Source organism: Mauremys mutica, chromosome 1 (genome assembly GCF_020497125.1).
Source record: "Mauremys mutica isolate MM-2020 ecotype Southern chromosome 1, ASM2049712v1, whole genome shotgun sequence".
Taxonomy (NCBI): domain Eukaryota; kingdom Metazoa; phylum Chordata; order Testudines; family Geoemydidae; genus Mauremys; species Mauremys mutica.
Window position 1 is genome coordinate 371,500,421 of NC_059072.1, and position 14,648 is coordinate 371,515,068.

Below are 14,648 nucleotides of genomic sequence, written 5' to 3' on the forward strand. Positions count from 1 at the left end.
TCCATAGACCCCCCTCCCCAGGAGTCCTGGCTCCCTGCTCTGCTCCATAGACCCCCCTCCCCAGGAGCCCTGGCTCCCTGCTCTGCTCCATAGACCCCCCTCCCCAGGAGTCCTGGCTCCCTGCTCTGCTCCATAGACCCCCCTCCCCAGGAGTCCTGGCTCCCTGCTCTGCTCCATAGACCCCCCTCCCCAGGAGTCCTGGCTCCCTGCTCTGCTCCATAGACCCCCCTCCCCAGGAGTCCTGGCTCCCTGCTCTGCTCCATAGACCCCCCTCCCCTCTCCTCCCCAGCATTCACATTCCACTGCTTCCGCCTCCCGGTGCTGCTCACTCATCATCCCCGATGGCGTGGCTAGAGGGAGAAGAGCCACGAATGGCCCAGCCCCAGGGAACCCTGGCTGGTACCTGGGGTGCAGGTGGCCACTGAAGCCCCAGATGTAGGCAAACACGAAGATGCTGCGGACAAGCAGGTGGTGATGGGGCGGGACAGCTTCATCCAAGCCCCGGTGTGATGGGACACCTGAGACCCCAGCACCGCTGTTCTCCGCCACTGAGGAGAGAGAGTCAGTCACCTAGCGGAAGGGAACCCCAGCCTGGCCTGGCCTAGCGATGGGCCCGAGGTCCAGACTGGCCCTGCCACAAGCCTTCATGGGCAATGACTGGCAGAGCAGCTGCCAAGGAGGATCCGTGCCAGTCACCCAGGATTCCCTGGACGGTGAGATCCTGCCCCCCAACAAAGAGCCCCAAGCAGCCTCCACCATCAGGCCCCTTCTCTGGGGCTCTGCCCCTGCTCAGACCCTGGGGCACCCAGAATGGGGGAACTCGGCTGGTCGGGATCAGCAGCACTGGGACTGGTTCTAATCTGGACCCTGTAAGAGCAGGGGGGCACGAGGTCATTGGTCCTGCTGGGATTCCCCTCACCTGCCTGGTCCTCCCTTCTCAGGGGCTGGGCCTTCGTCTTGTCATGGCTCAGGTATTGGTCCAGCAGAGCCTTCAGGAGCCTGGTGAAGGCTGTGGTCTCTGGGATGCCCCAGGCTATGGGGCTGCGCAGGTCGGCGTGCGGCTGCAGCACAGAGCTGCAATGCTGCTGCAGGAAGGTGAGCGTGGGGGGGAAGACGTCCTCAGCAAGGCCACGCAGCATGACCACGCTCTCCTGGCTCACGCTGTACGTGTGGTAGATGGTGGCTAGGGAGGAGGCCAGCAGTGCTCGCCAGACACACGAACCCCCACAGTGCAGGAGGGCGCAGTGTGTGGAGATGGATGGTGAGATGCTGGAGACATCAGGCAGCTCAAAGAGGAACTTCACACCCTCTGGGGGATGGAGCCGCTGCCCGCTTGGCAGGCTGAGAGTGGGCTCTGCACTGAACAGCGACGAGATGGGATCCAGCCACTCGGAGCTGGCAGACCCGTCCAGCACCAGCCATTGCTGGGTGCCTGACATGCCCAGCCCAGCGGCAGGGGCTGAGGAAGCCATTCTCTGCAGGAGCCTGGAGAAAACGCCCTCCCTCCAGATGCCTCCCTCAAGGCTGCCCAGGAATTCAGCAGTGCTGAGGCTGTTGGGGCAGAGGCAGACAGTGCTGATGGGCAGGTATGCCACGTCCTGCCGAGTGCCTGGCCTGCCCGCTCCTGGTGCCAGCTCCAGGGACTCACTCACAGCCAGCCTGCTCAGCACCTTAGCCAGGGTCTTCCAGGCTGTGGTCTTGCCGCTGCCAGAGGGCCCCACCAGCAGGACCCCCGGCGAGCCCAGCAGGGCCTGGCAAAGCTGCACTATGGTGCTGGTGAGCTCAGAGTCTGCGTGGAGCTTGTCCTCGTGCAGCTGTGCTGTCACAGCACTCAGCAGCCTGGGGGGTGCAGGAGCCTCGGGGACCAGGGAGCAGGAGGCAGGGAAGACCCCTCGGAGCAGCTCCCACACTCTATTCAGCTGGGGGTCCTCCAGGGCAGACAAGAAGGGCGAGAGGCAGAGAGCTTGGACGAGGGCAGGCTCCTCAGCCAGGCTCTCAAAGGACGACTGCTGGGCTGTGAGCTGCTCCCCGGGCTCGGGCTCTGGCCTCACCACAGGTGGATACACAATGCCAATGGCTGCCTCAATGACCCCCTTGAACAGGGCCAGCCGGCTGGGTGCAGGGCCCGGGCCCAGCTCCCCCTCCAGCCAGAAGAAATAGCTCAGCTTCTTGGCCAGGTGTGCTGCTTCCCGGAAGCCAGCTGCCAGCAAGGTCACCTCGGCCACCTTGTGCAGGTCAGGGGGCAGCAGGGCCACGGGGCGCAAGGCCAGGCGCAGGAGCTCAGGGAGACGCTGCAGGGTGGCCAGGCACCCGTAGGTCTCCCTGACCCGCAGCAACCGCTCCCCGAAGAGGATGTTGCCCAGCATGCGGGGCTGGTACGGCTCTGCTTCATCCAGGCCCAGCTCTGGCAGGGCCCTGGCAGGCTGCTCCTGCCCCTCCCCATCCCTGCTCTTGGATTTGTGGCTGGGGGTCACCTGGCCCTTCTCCGCCTGCAGGCCCATGCAGAGCATCTGCAGGTCTGACAGGAGCTGGCTGAACCCTGACAGGACACTGGGCCCCAGCTGGTCCACAGCCTCCAGCAGCAGCCAGGCGCCGGCCTGCACAGCCCCACTCAGGTGTTGGCGGAGGCAGCCCAGGCTCATCTGCTGGGAGCAGTGCAGGGTGACAAGCTGGCGCCCCAGAGCCCTGGCCAGGTGCTGCATGGTGGCCGTCTTCCCGACCCCGTGGCAGCCCAGAGCCGCGCCACAGCGGAACTCCTCCAGGGCGAGCAGTAAGCCCAGGAAGCTCCTCTCCAGCTGGGGGCTCCCCACCAGGTGGGGGCAGTTCCCCACATACTCATAGTCGTAGTGCAGGCGGATGTCGAGGATCTCGGCCCAGCAGCCGGGGGGGCTGGCGGCCCAGCTCTCAAGGGGGGCCCCGACTGCCCTGGCACTCGCGGGGTGCAGGACCAGCCGGTACTTGAGCAGCTGGGCCCAGGCAAAGGCGGTGGGTGAGTCGACCTTGCGCTGCAGCAGGTGGGCTAGCACGTCGCGCTGGTGCACGGTGACCGTCAGCAGGGCCCCCAGCAGCCTGCTGAGCTGGGCGCTGCCCGGCTGCCCGGCGCGGCTGCTGCGGTAGTTGCGGACATAGTGGGCCAGGGCCTCCAGCTTGAGTCGGTGCTTGAGCTTGAGGCCAGGCCTGCGCACGGGGCCGAAGAGCCGCTCCTGCACATCCGCAAACCACAAGGCCTCTTCGGCCAGCAGCACGCACTGGGCCGGGAAGCCTGTTGCCAGCTGCCCCCAGTGCTCCACCAGCAGGTGCAGCGGCAGCTCGGTGGGAGCTGGGCGCTGCTCGAAGGCCACGTCGAGCTGGGGCCGCAGGGCCAGGCGCTGGGCCATGCATGCCTGCAGCAGGTGGAAGAGGGCCTCCTTCATGCGCTGCTCCAGGGCGCACAGCCATTTAGTGACCTTCTGGTTGAGGAGCAACGGGGAACACAGCGGCACCATCTCCCCACAGGCTCCCACCAGGCCTGTGGCCTCTGCCATGGGCAGCAGGACAGCATAGGTGGCAGGGTCTCGAGTGGTCGAGAGCTCACAGAAGGCCAGCTGGTGCACAGCTGGGAAGCAGCGGCGGGCCCAGGTGGTCACCTCCATGGGCTCCGCAGGTGAGGCCATCATAGCCACCACCTCTGTGTTGCTGAGGAAGAAGAGGCGGGGGAAGCCCATGCGCGTAGCCTCCAGCACGTACTCCAGTGCGTGGATGATGAGCTGCAGGTCCTCAATACCCTCACTCAGCATGGTCTGCAGGGGCACACCCATAAAGCGGCTCTCCCGGTTGGAGGTGGCCATAGGCATCATGCTGGATAGCACCAGCGGGTGCTTGGATGTCACCTGCATGAGCTCCCGGAACGTACTGTCCAGCTTCTGGAACAGGCAATCCTGGCACGAGGAAAGCAAGCATCAGCCCTGCCGAAGGGAAGCTCCAAGAGGCAGGGAACTGGAGGCAGTGAGGAGGGGAGGAAGGACTCACTGGCTCGGGGCAGGGGCATGTGGTCGGGGAGACAACTCACCAGCTCAGTGCTGGGCAGACTGATGTCCATCTCATACAGCACAATATTCAGGAAAATCCACTTCTGCTGGAAACTGACCCAGACATCCAGCAGGGCTCCTGTGAGAGAGGGGTCTGGGGGTGAGCACTGGTAACCGATACATCTTGCATGATCTCACACAGGAAAATGGTAAAAAACAAAAACACCCTATCACTTGTGGGTGGACACTTTTCACTAAGTGGTCACTCTATCTGACCTCTCAGTCCTCAGCCTCAAAGGAAACCTGCACAACATCTTCCAAAGACGAGCCTGGGAGCTTAATTCATAACTTTGCTAGACACTAAAAACCCTGGACTGAACAGAGACACTGAATTTATGCCATATCACAGTGGATATATGTCTACAATCTATAACCCACTAACCTCCACCCAGCTTCCTTCACCACACAGCACTGGAGAGATGTTAACAGGCCACTTCACCTTGAATGGTACCTTGAAATATGTGTTAACTCCTTATGCTAAACCATCTGTTCTACCTTGTATTTAGCTGTGATGCTCTTAGCACTTTTCCCAGCCCTGAAGAAGAACTCTGTGTAAGTTCCAGATGACTGGAAGCCAGCTAATGTAACGTCCATTTTTAAAAAGTGCTCCAGAGGCAATCCTGGCAATTACAAGGCTCTGAGTCTAACTTCATAGACTCATAGACTTTAAGGTCAGAAGAGACCATCATGATCATCTAGTCTGACCTCCTGCACAATGCAGGCCACAGTACCAGGCAAGCTGGTAGAAACCATAGTAAAGAACAGAATTATCAGACACCTTGGGGAAGAGTCAACATGGCTTTTGTAAAGGGGAATCATGCCTCACCAATCTATTAGAATTTTATGGATAAGGGTGATCAAGTCATATAGTGTACTTGAATTTTCAGAAAGCCTTTGACAAGGTCTCTCACCAAAGGCTCTTAGTTTCTTTAAGTGGTCATGGGAGTTGCCTGAGTTGCTCTGAACAGACTTCAGACCCTTGCAGGCAGAATCTACCCTGAATCACAGTGCGGCTTCAGAACTGAAAGGTCTGCTATCAACACGATCTTCTCACTGAGACAACTACAAGAGAAATGCAGAGAACAAAAAAGCCCCTCTACATAACCTTCATTGATCTCACAAGGCTTTTGACCTTGTCAGTAGAAGTGGACTATTCGCACTTCCAGAAAAGATTAGATGTCCACCCAAGCTCTAAAGAGGGAGGGAGGGGGGAAGAGGGGGAATGCGGCACACTCAGGGAAGAGGCGGGGCCAGGGCGGAGATTTTGGGAAAGGGTCCAATAGGGGCAGGGAGGGGGCGGAGACTTTGGGAAAGGGGTTGGAATGGGGAGGGGAGGGGGGTGGGGTTGAGCACCCACCAGTGCCGGGAAAAGTTGGTGCCTATGCAGTCAATGTAAACAAAAAGTCTCGTGGCCTGCCAGCGGATTACCCTGATGGCCACGTGCTGAAGGTTGCCAACCCCTGCTCTACGTAGAGGTAGGACATTTCGACTGGTGTTGCAGATTGCTCATAGTTCTAGGAGACTGAGGTGTAAGGTGGATTCTGTGAACGACCATCTGCCCTGCACTGTGTGATCATGGAGATGTGCTCCCCAACCGATTAGGGAGGCATCGGTTGATAGGATCATAGTTGATGTTGGTTGGAGGAAAGAAACTTCTACACAGACATTGTTGGGCTGTGTGCATCACAGTAGTGCGTCCTTGACTTGCATCAGCATGGATAAGAGTTTGTGGAGGCTGTGTTTGTGGGGAAGATATACTGTACGGAACCATGCCTGAAGACATTGCATATGTAATCTTGCGTGCCTGACCACAAACATGGCCATGTGGCCTAGAAGTTGGAGACAGGCTCTGGCAGCGATCTGAGGGCAGACCCATGCATTGGATACCAGATCTGTTATAGCCGAGAATCTGTGAAGTGATAGGAAGGCTCTGGCTTGTATGGCATCCAATAGTGTGATGATGAATTCCAGCTGTTGTACTGGCATTAAAGTGGACTCTTCTAGATTCACGAGGAGGCCTAGTTTCGTGACCAGGTCCATCGTTATGTGGACAGCTCGGAGAGTGTCGGTTTCAGATGGGGCCTTGAGGAGTCAGTTGCCCCAGTATGGAAAAATGATGACTCCTTGTTTTCTGAGGTAGGCAGCAACTACCGCCAGGACCATGGAGAACACCCGAGGCACGGTGGACAGCCTGAAGGGCAAGACTTTGTACTGGTAGTGGTCATCGCCCATGACGAATCAGGGTGTACTGTAATATGAAAGTATGCGTCTTGGAGGTCGAGGGCTGAGAACCAGTCCCCCTGTTCTAGTGCTGGGATAATAGTGGAAAGGGTAACCATCTTAAAATGTTGCAGTTTGACAAACTTCTTTAGATCGCGAAGGTCCAGGATGGGTCGCAGCCACTGAATTTCTTCTGGATCAGGAAATAGTGGGAGTAGAAATCCTGTCCCACATGCTGGGAAGGGACCAGTTCTATGGCTCCCAGGTGCAGAAGAGGATTTATTTCTCCCCATAGAATGGAATTGTGAGAGGGGTCCCTGAAGAGGGACGGGGAGGAGGGGTGGCGGGTGGGATAGATAGGAAGGGGATGGAGTATCCTTCCTTGATTATTTCTAGGACCCACTTCTCTGAGATGATGAGTCTCCAAGATGGGGAAAATGGAGTTCCCCTACAGGTTTTTGTATATTGCCATTCCTAATATCTGATTTATGTCCATTTATCCTTTTCCATAGGGACTGTCCAGTTTGGCCAATGTACATAGCAGAGGGGCATTGCTGGCATATGATGGCATATATTACACTGGTGGACGTGCAAGTGAATGAACCGGTGATGGTGTGGCTGATCTGGTTAGGTCCTGTGATGGTGTTGCTGGTGTAGATATGTGGGCAGAGTGGCATCAAGGTTTGTTGCATGGATTGGTTCCTGAGTTAGAGTTACTATGGTGCAGTGTACAGTTACTGGTGAGAATATGTTTCAGGTTGACAGGTTGTCTGTGGGCGAGGACTGGCCTGCCACCCAAGGCCTGTGAAAGTGTGGGATCATTGTCCAGGATGGGTTGTAGATCCCTGATGATGCATTGGAGAGCTTTTAGCTGGGGACTGTATGTGATGGACAGTGGAGTTCTGTTGGAATTCCTGTTCCCTGGCACTCAGAGGCACTGCACCTCCTTAGTTAAACGACTCAGGTTCATTGTCTGAGTCAGAAGTTGGATCTTATATATTATGGCCACATCACATAAGCCATCAGTCTTCTCCAAGGAGTTCTCACTCTGGTATCCAGCGGCGGCTCTGCGTTGGTCAGTCAGTAGGGAGCCTTGCTCAGGAAGAAATGACTGGGTCAGAGCAATGGTCCAGCTAGCCCTGTCTCCTGCCTTCCCATAGTGGCCAGAGCTAGAGCTTCAGGGGAAATGTACAGAACAGGGCAATTTGAGTGACCCACCTGTCTTCTCCTCCCGGCTTCTGGCAGTCAGAGGTTTGGGGCTGCCCCCAGCATGGGGTTGCATCCCTGACCGTCTTGGCTATTAGCATTGATAGACCTATCCTCCATGGACTTATCTGGTTCTTCTTTGAGTGATGTCTTTATTGGTGCTCCACTTGTAGGTGCGGCAGGGCCCCCTGCACCTGCTATCAAAGATCTTCATCAGCAGTGCCCACTGGACTTCTCCCATCTCGTGCTGTGCGCAGGATGTATATATAGCACTGTGTGGTCCGACCATCCCTAATTCCTTCTGTACCGCCTTTGGTCTGGGACAGAATCCACACCAGAACCTGCTTCTCCTATTCCTTCAGTAGATAGTATTTTACCTGCTAGCATAGCATAGTTAGTATTTTCTTCTTCTTCTTCTCTTTTCTTCTCTCCCCCCCAAAAAAGTTTTTTCTTTTGGTTTTGTTTAACTTTACATCTACAAGTATCAGAGGGGTAGCCGTGTTAGTCTGGTTCTGTAGAAGCAGCAAAGAATCCTGTGGCACCTTATAGACTAACAGACGTTTTGCAGCATGAGCTTTCGTGGGTGAATACCCACTTCTTCGGATGCAAGACATCTACAGTTATCTCATAGCTTAGATTTCTGTTTTTTCCTGCTTCCTGCCTGGGAAGCCTTTTTTCTGTCACCCTTAGGCCTGAATCCCCTGGGTTTAAGAGGTGTGTTTCCTGCAGGGCTACTTTCCCAGTAATGGACGGCTAACCTAAGTGCGTCCACTGTCTGGGAGAGGGGACACATCTCATTCTAGTCATCCAGACAGAGATTGGAAATGCCTAGACTTGTTCGGATGCAAAGCATAGTAATCAGCTATGCTCCAATTTAGAATCTCAAACTACAAAGCCCTTATGGTTCTCTTGGTTTTCACACCTCAACTGCTAGAAGAGGGTCTCATCCTCCCTGATTGAACTAACCTCGTTATCTCTAGCCTGCTTCTTGCTTGCATATATACCTGCCCCTGGAAATTTCCACTACATGCATCCGACGAAGTGGGTATTCACCCAGGAAAGCTCATGCTCCCAAACGTCTGTTAGTCTATATGGTGCCACAGGACTCACAGGCCAGAGAATCTCGCCCGCTCACTTCTGCAGTAGGCCCATAACCTCTAGCTGAGTTACTAAAGTCCTCAAATCTGACCTCCTGGTCCTTTTAGGTTCTGGGCTTAATGTCCCTGCAAATCTGGCAATCATCACTGATGTGAGCTTCTCCTAGGCACTTCAAGCACCTGGAGTGGGGGTCACTGACTGGTATTGGCTTCTTGCATCCATTGCAAGGTTTGAAGCCCATGAACCAAGGCATGCCCCAGCACTGGGCATCAGTACCCAGAATCGGCGGGAAATGAAGCACAAAGGAAGTACACTAGTAAAAGAAAAGGGAACCCTACTGCTAAAACACCACACTGTCTGCTAACAAATACCAACTATGTGAACTAAAAAGACTAAGACAGAAGGGGGGGAGAGATAGCTCAGTGGTTTGCGCATTGGCCTGCTAAATCTAGAGTTGTGAGCTCAATCCTTGAGGAGGGCACTTAGCGATCTGGGGCAAAAATCAGGACTTGGTCCTGCTAGTGAAGGCAGGGGGCTCGACTCAATGACCTTTCAGGCTTCCTTCCAATTCTATGGGAGAGGTACATCGCCATACATTCCTTTAGAAGGAAACACTTGCAGTAGCCCACTGACAGCCATCAGAGATGGCAAGAAGGAACTGGGGGGGCAAGGATGGCTCTGCCCTTTAGACCACAAGCAGCAGCAGCACAAGCATATGCTGCCCCTACAGGTATTACTCAGGGAAATCACTGGTGCACTGGGTGTGCACACAGCAATCACTTGAAAAACTTCATTTATTGTAAAAATTGCTCTACAAAGATCCTATTCTCCCTCCTCTGCTGGTCTGTGCAAGTCCAGCATGTGGGCACACAAAGCGTCTCTGGTTTCCGTTGCCCATGTGCATCCTGCTGTAGCTGTGACAGGTGCACTTGCTGGCTGAGTGTACGGTTCAGCCACCGGGGCAAACAGCCCACCTTTGGATTCACAAAGACTGTGATGGGCACAGCAAGACACAGTGATGCAGACAGCATTAATCACACTGGGGTTGAAACAGCTCTGTAAATGGCACCAGCAAGATTTCAATTTGCCAATCGCACATTCACCACCCCTCTCCACCCACACCAGGCCCTCGGAGAGCAGGAGAGGAGTTCATAAGCCAAGCCAAAAGAGGGTATGCAGGGTGTGATGAACTGGGATTGTTCTTAATGTGGTCTTTGAATGCTGAGTGAACTTTTCCAGTGCAGGCCACACTGGTGTCCATAAATCGGCTTCTGTGGCCCAAAAGGGCCAGCATAATAATGGAGTAGCGCCCTGTGAGGAGGGCAAGCTGTGGGCACATGGATCCCATCAGTGGTCTGGCAGTTTGGAAAGTCCATTCTCTGAAAGGGGGTGGGGACATGGCCAGGGGCTTGTTTTCAGGCCCCCTGGCCAGGGCAGGTGGAGGGGTCTGGGCTCCCTGGGCCTCACTACAGCTTCCAGCCTGGCCAGGGGGTGGGGCCTCGGGGGGAAGAGGAGGAGCAGGGTAGCCACTATTCTGGCACCAACCCCCGCACCACCATCACATGCTTCTACACAGGTTCCAGCATTCCTAGTGCAGACGCACAAGACAGCTTGGCTGGATGTGTTGGTGGGCTGCAAGAACTTCCTATCAAGTGCCGTGGGATGGACAGTCCCCTCAAACAAGGCTACAGAGGCTACAGCTGGGGAGGGCACGAGGAAGCCTGCGAGAAGCTGGTTGGACTTGTCTCTGCGTCATGCAGTGTGGACATGTGAGCATGGGTACGAGCCTCAGGTCCAGAAATTCTAACCCTAGGGTCAGGATTCAGCGTGGACGCTCAGTCCCAGGCCCTCAAATGCCAGTTCCCACAGAGCCCAGGCTCAGATTGCAGTGCAGGCACACCATGAAAGGAGAGGCCACGACCAGGCAAAACAGCTGTAAGAAAGGGGAACACCCAGGTGGAAATCAGCCTGTCACCCCCACTGCCCAACCAGTGCCAAGTGCCCCCGAGGGAATGAACAGAACAGGGACTCATCAAGTGACCCATCCCCTGTCGCCTACTCCCAGCTTCTAGCCAAGCATTTCCCCTTCACACCCCCAGACCCGCACCAAATCCACGCAAGATACTGGTCCAGCTCTCTGCCTCCTCCCGGAGCTCCATGGCGTGAGGTGAGAGGATGATGTTCTTCAAGGTTAGCAGGCTTTTCTCTGTCAGGGCCTTGAGTTCTGCTGTGTCTGGATTCAGGGAGAGAAGAGGTGAAGACTCTGGTAACCCCGAGGGGCCCAAAGAGGTGCTGGAGCCAGGGCTGAGGCCTCGCACATAGGTGTATGCATGGGGGCATTGGCCCAGCATACGCCCTGTACCTTGGTGATGGAGACGCTCTGAGTTTTGGACACTCCTGGGGCACTGCCGTCCCAGCCCTGGACTCTGGAACAGTGGGTGGGACGAGTGAGTTTCCCCCAAGCCTGGAGTCTGAAACTTCCAGTGAGGATGGGAACCAGCCAGGGCCACAGCAGTGCAAGTCCTACACTCCCTGGAGGACAGAGCGAAGTCCATGTCCCAAGGGGACTTGGAGCCATGGTCTGGTCAGTCTCAGAGGTGAAAGGAGCGGGTAGTGAGAGGACAACAGCCACCCCATGTCTCCCTGGGAAGGAGAGTGCTGGCTCTGGTCCCAGCTCTGCTCAGACCCACCTTCCCCCCGCCCCTGTGCAGCCTGTGACAAAGTGGGAATTTTGGGTAATATTTTCATTATTCCTACACGTGCTTCAGTTTCCTCCGTACTTTGCATTGCTACCCCTGGGGGCCACCCGTGCTGCCTGGATGGAATAAACAGGGTCGTTAAGGACCCCGATTAACACAGGCCCAGAGAGACATTAGGAAGTCCCAACAATGGAACGCCCGACACTCAGCAGTGGGGAGCTCTGGCAGGTGGGATTGTGAACTCCACACGCCCTGCCTGGAGCCGAAGGACTGGAGATGGCCAGCAGGGGTTTCTGAAGAAGCTGGCTGCTCTCCCCTGGGACTGGGTCAGGACTTGGCTGGTGTTTTGCACTGGCGGGGCCAGGGTGGATGTGGCTTCACCTTTGCCTCTCTGAGCTAGCCAAGGACTTTTGGAGTCTGTAGCCAGGTGACCTTGTTTGCAAAGGCTGCCTGGTGTCACTGCAAATGCTCCCTGAGAGCTTGGCGCCCTGATGGGGCCTGTACCAGCCTCCCACAGGCACCTCACTGCAGGGACCCATGGGGAGAGGCAGGTTTGCTGGTGCCCAAGGCCAAGTCTCAGAGTCTTGGAGGCTGCAGGCCTGCCCCATGAGGCTCTTTGGGGTTGCTCCCAAGGGACTGGTTACAGGCTGGGGCATAGCCCAAACCCATGAATCTCTGATACACCCCACTGGCCAATCAAGCCATGACATCAGTGACTCTGGGCCCCCCGCTCCTGCAGCACTCACCAGCCAGCACAAAGGTGCCGCTGTCCTTGGAGACGTACTCCTGCTTGGGTGGGCGGTAGCGCCTGCTGGGCGGCCGGCGGGCATGGTCGGGCAGTGGGGCCTGGTAGGGCACACTCAGGATGAAGTTGACCAAGCGGAACTGCCTCTCAGCCCAGGCCTTCTGCAGCCGGCGCAGAACGTCCAGGGAGCGGCAACGGCCTCGCTCACTTGACCAGATCTGAGGGCACCAAACACAGGCTGAGAGGGAGCAGCAGGAGCAGGCGTGAGCTGCAGCCCCAGCTGTGCGCATTCAGGCTGGCAGCAGCTCCGTGAGAGACAGGCAGCCCCGCTGCACAGGGCAGTGCCGCCACGGGTTGGAGCCTTTCCAGCTAGTCCAGCCATTTTCAAAGCTTTTCAGCTGAGCCCCCCTTGATTTACACTTTTTGGTTGCGCCCTCATACCCCAGACAGAAATGGACACAATACCGACCCCTGCCCCCTCAGCTTTTCAGGGTGCGGGAGGCACGTGCGATCGTCTCTGGGGGCAGAGCCAGTGCTGGGCAGGGCGGCTCTGAAGCCAGGAGCAGAAATTGGCGCACCTGCAGCAGATGTTGACACTGACCCGCATTCTGGGTCACCTGCTGCTGTGAGTCGGGGTGGAGGTGGTGTTCCTCCCTGAGCCTCGCCGTGCAGAGCTGGCCTGAGCTGCCAGGGATCGCCGCTCGCCCTCCCTCCCCCCGAACATTCCTCCATGCTCCCTGTGGGACTCTGCACCTCAAAGCAGCTCCCTGGATGCCCCCTATATTCACCCCTGTCATATAATTCAAGTATGCTTGGTAAAAAGGACGCCTTGTGAGGTATCATTTTAAAAGTCTTGATGGGTTGAATATGAATGTCCTGTTGGATTATATGTGCTGTCACTGTATGGAAAGTTAGGAAGCTTTGCTGTGTGTGTGTTACTGAAACATGATGTGAGGTTGGGAACACCCGCAACCAGCCTTTCAGGTACAACAATGGAGGAGACAAACACGCTGATGGCCAATCAAGGAAAGAATCCACTATCTCAGGAACAGTAGACAAGGGAGACCGCTCGGAGAGAGCTCGCAGACAAGGGAGACCGCTCGGAGAGAGTTCACAGACAAGGGAGATCCCTTGGAGAGAGCTCGCAGACAAGGGAGACCCCTCGGAGAGAGTTCACAGACAAGGGAGACCCCTCGGAGAGAGTTCACAGACAAGGGAGACCCCTCGGAGAGAGTTCACAGACAAGGGGGACCGCTCGGAGAGAGTTCGCAGACAAGGGGGACCGGTCGGAGAGAGCTCGCAGACAAGGGAGACCCCTCGGAGAGAGTTCGCAGACAAGGGAGACCGCTCGGAGAGAGCTTGCAGACAAGGGAGACCGGTCGGAGAGAGCTCGCAGACAAGGGAGACCCCTCGGAGAGAGCTCGCAGACAAGGGAGACCCCTCGGAGAGAGCTCGCAGACAAGGGAGACCCCTCGGAGAGAGCTCGCAGACAAGGGAGACTCCTCGGAGAGAGCTCGCAGACAAGGGAGACCGCTCGGGGAGAGCTCGCAGACAAGGGAGATCGCACGGAGAGAGCTCGCAGACAAGGAAGACCGCTACGAGAGAGCTCGCAGACAAGGGAGACCGCTCGGAGAGAGTTCACAGACAAGGGAGACCGGTCAGAGAGAGCTCGCAGACAAGGGAGACCCCTCGGAGAGAGCTCGCAGACAAGGGAGACCCCTCGGAGAGAGCTCGCAGACAAGGGAGACCGCTCGGAGACAGCTCGCAGACAAGAGAGACCCCTCGAAGAGAGCTCGCAGACAAGGGAGACCGCTATGAGAGAGCTCGCAGACAAGGGAGATCGCTTGGAGAGAGTTCGCAGACAAAGGTGACCGCTCGGAGAGAGCTCGCAGACAAGGGAGACCGGTCAGAGAGAGTTCGCAGACAAGGGAGACCGGTCGGAGAGAGTTCGCAGACAAGGGAGACCGGTCGGAGAGAGCTCGCAGACAAGGGAGACCCCTCGGAGAGAGCTCGCAGACAAGGGAGACCGCTCAGAGAGAGCTCGCAGACAAGGGAGACCCCTCGGAGAGAGCTCGCAGACAAGAGAGACCGCTCGGAGAGAGCTCGCAGACAAGGGAGACCGCTCGGAGAGAGCTCGCAGACAAGGGAGACCCCTGGGAGAGAGCTCGCAGACAAGGGAGACCGCTCGGAGAGAGCTCGCAGACAAGGGGGACCCCTCGGAGAGAGCTCGCAGACAAGGGAGACCGCTCGGAGAGAGCTCGCAGACAAGGGGGACCCCTCGGAGAGAGCTCGCAGACAAGGGAGACCCCTGGGAGAGAGTTTGCAGACAAGGGGGACTGGTCGGAGAGAGCTCGTAGACGATTGCAGCCAGGAGATCCTCCTCATGGTCACTCCTGATGCCAAAGTCCTGGCTCCGGAATCTGCAGAGTCCAGTGAGGCCTGGATGGAGGACCTGGAGGCTTTCTTGCCCTCTTCTAGCAGGGCAGAGAATTCCTGCCTGGAGGATGTGGGAATGAACTCCGTAAACTTAGAGAGGGCCACGAAGTTGTCGTAGGCATAGCGGCTAAGGAGAGCCAACTGATTGGATATCCGTAGTTGGAGGCCGCCAGCCGA

At 56.7% G+C, this 14,648-nt stretch overlaps 1 protein-coding gene across 16 annotated transcripts in view; it reads right to left on the minus strand.

The window, feature by feature from the left end:
• The window catches only part of DNHD1 (dynein heavy chain domain 1), a 200,898-nt gene that overhangs the window by 71,732 nt on the left and 114,518 nt on the right, over positions 1 to 14,648 (minus strand). For 14 of the 16 annotated variants that reach the window (XM_045025296.1, XM_045025318.1, XM_045025311.1 and 11 more), the window contains 5 exons: positions 12,037 to 12,253; positions 10,699 to 10,824; positions 4,049 to 4,146; positions 920 to 3,917; positions 404 to 548 (listed from right to left, as the gene is read on the minus strand). In XM_045025296.1, coding sequence (XP_044881231.1) covers positions 404 to 548; positions 920 to 3,917; positions 4,049 to 4,146; positions 10,699 to 10,824; positions 12,037 to 12,253 — 3,584 coding nt within the window. The remainder of the gene's footprint in view (positions 1 to 403; positions 549 to 919; positions 3,918 to 4,048; positions 4,147 to 10,698; positions 10,825 to 12,036; positions 12,254 to 14,648) is intronic. The other 2 variants (XM_045025359.1, XM_045025414.1) reach the window with 2 other exon arrangements.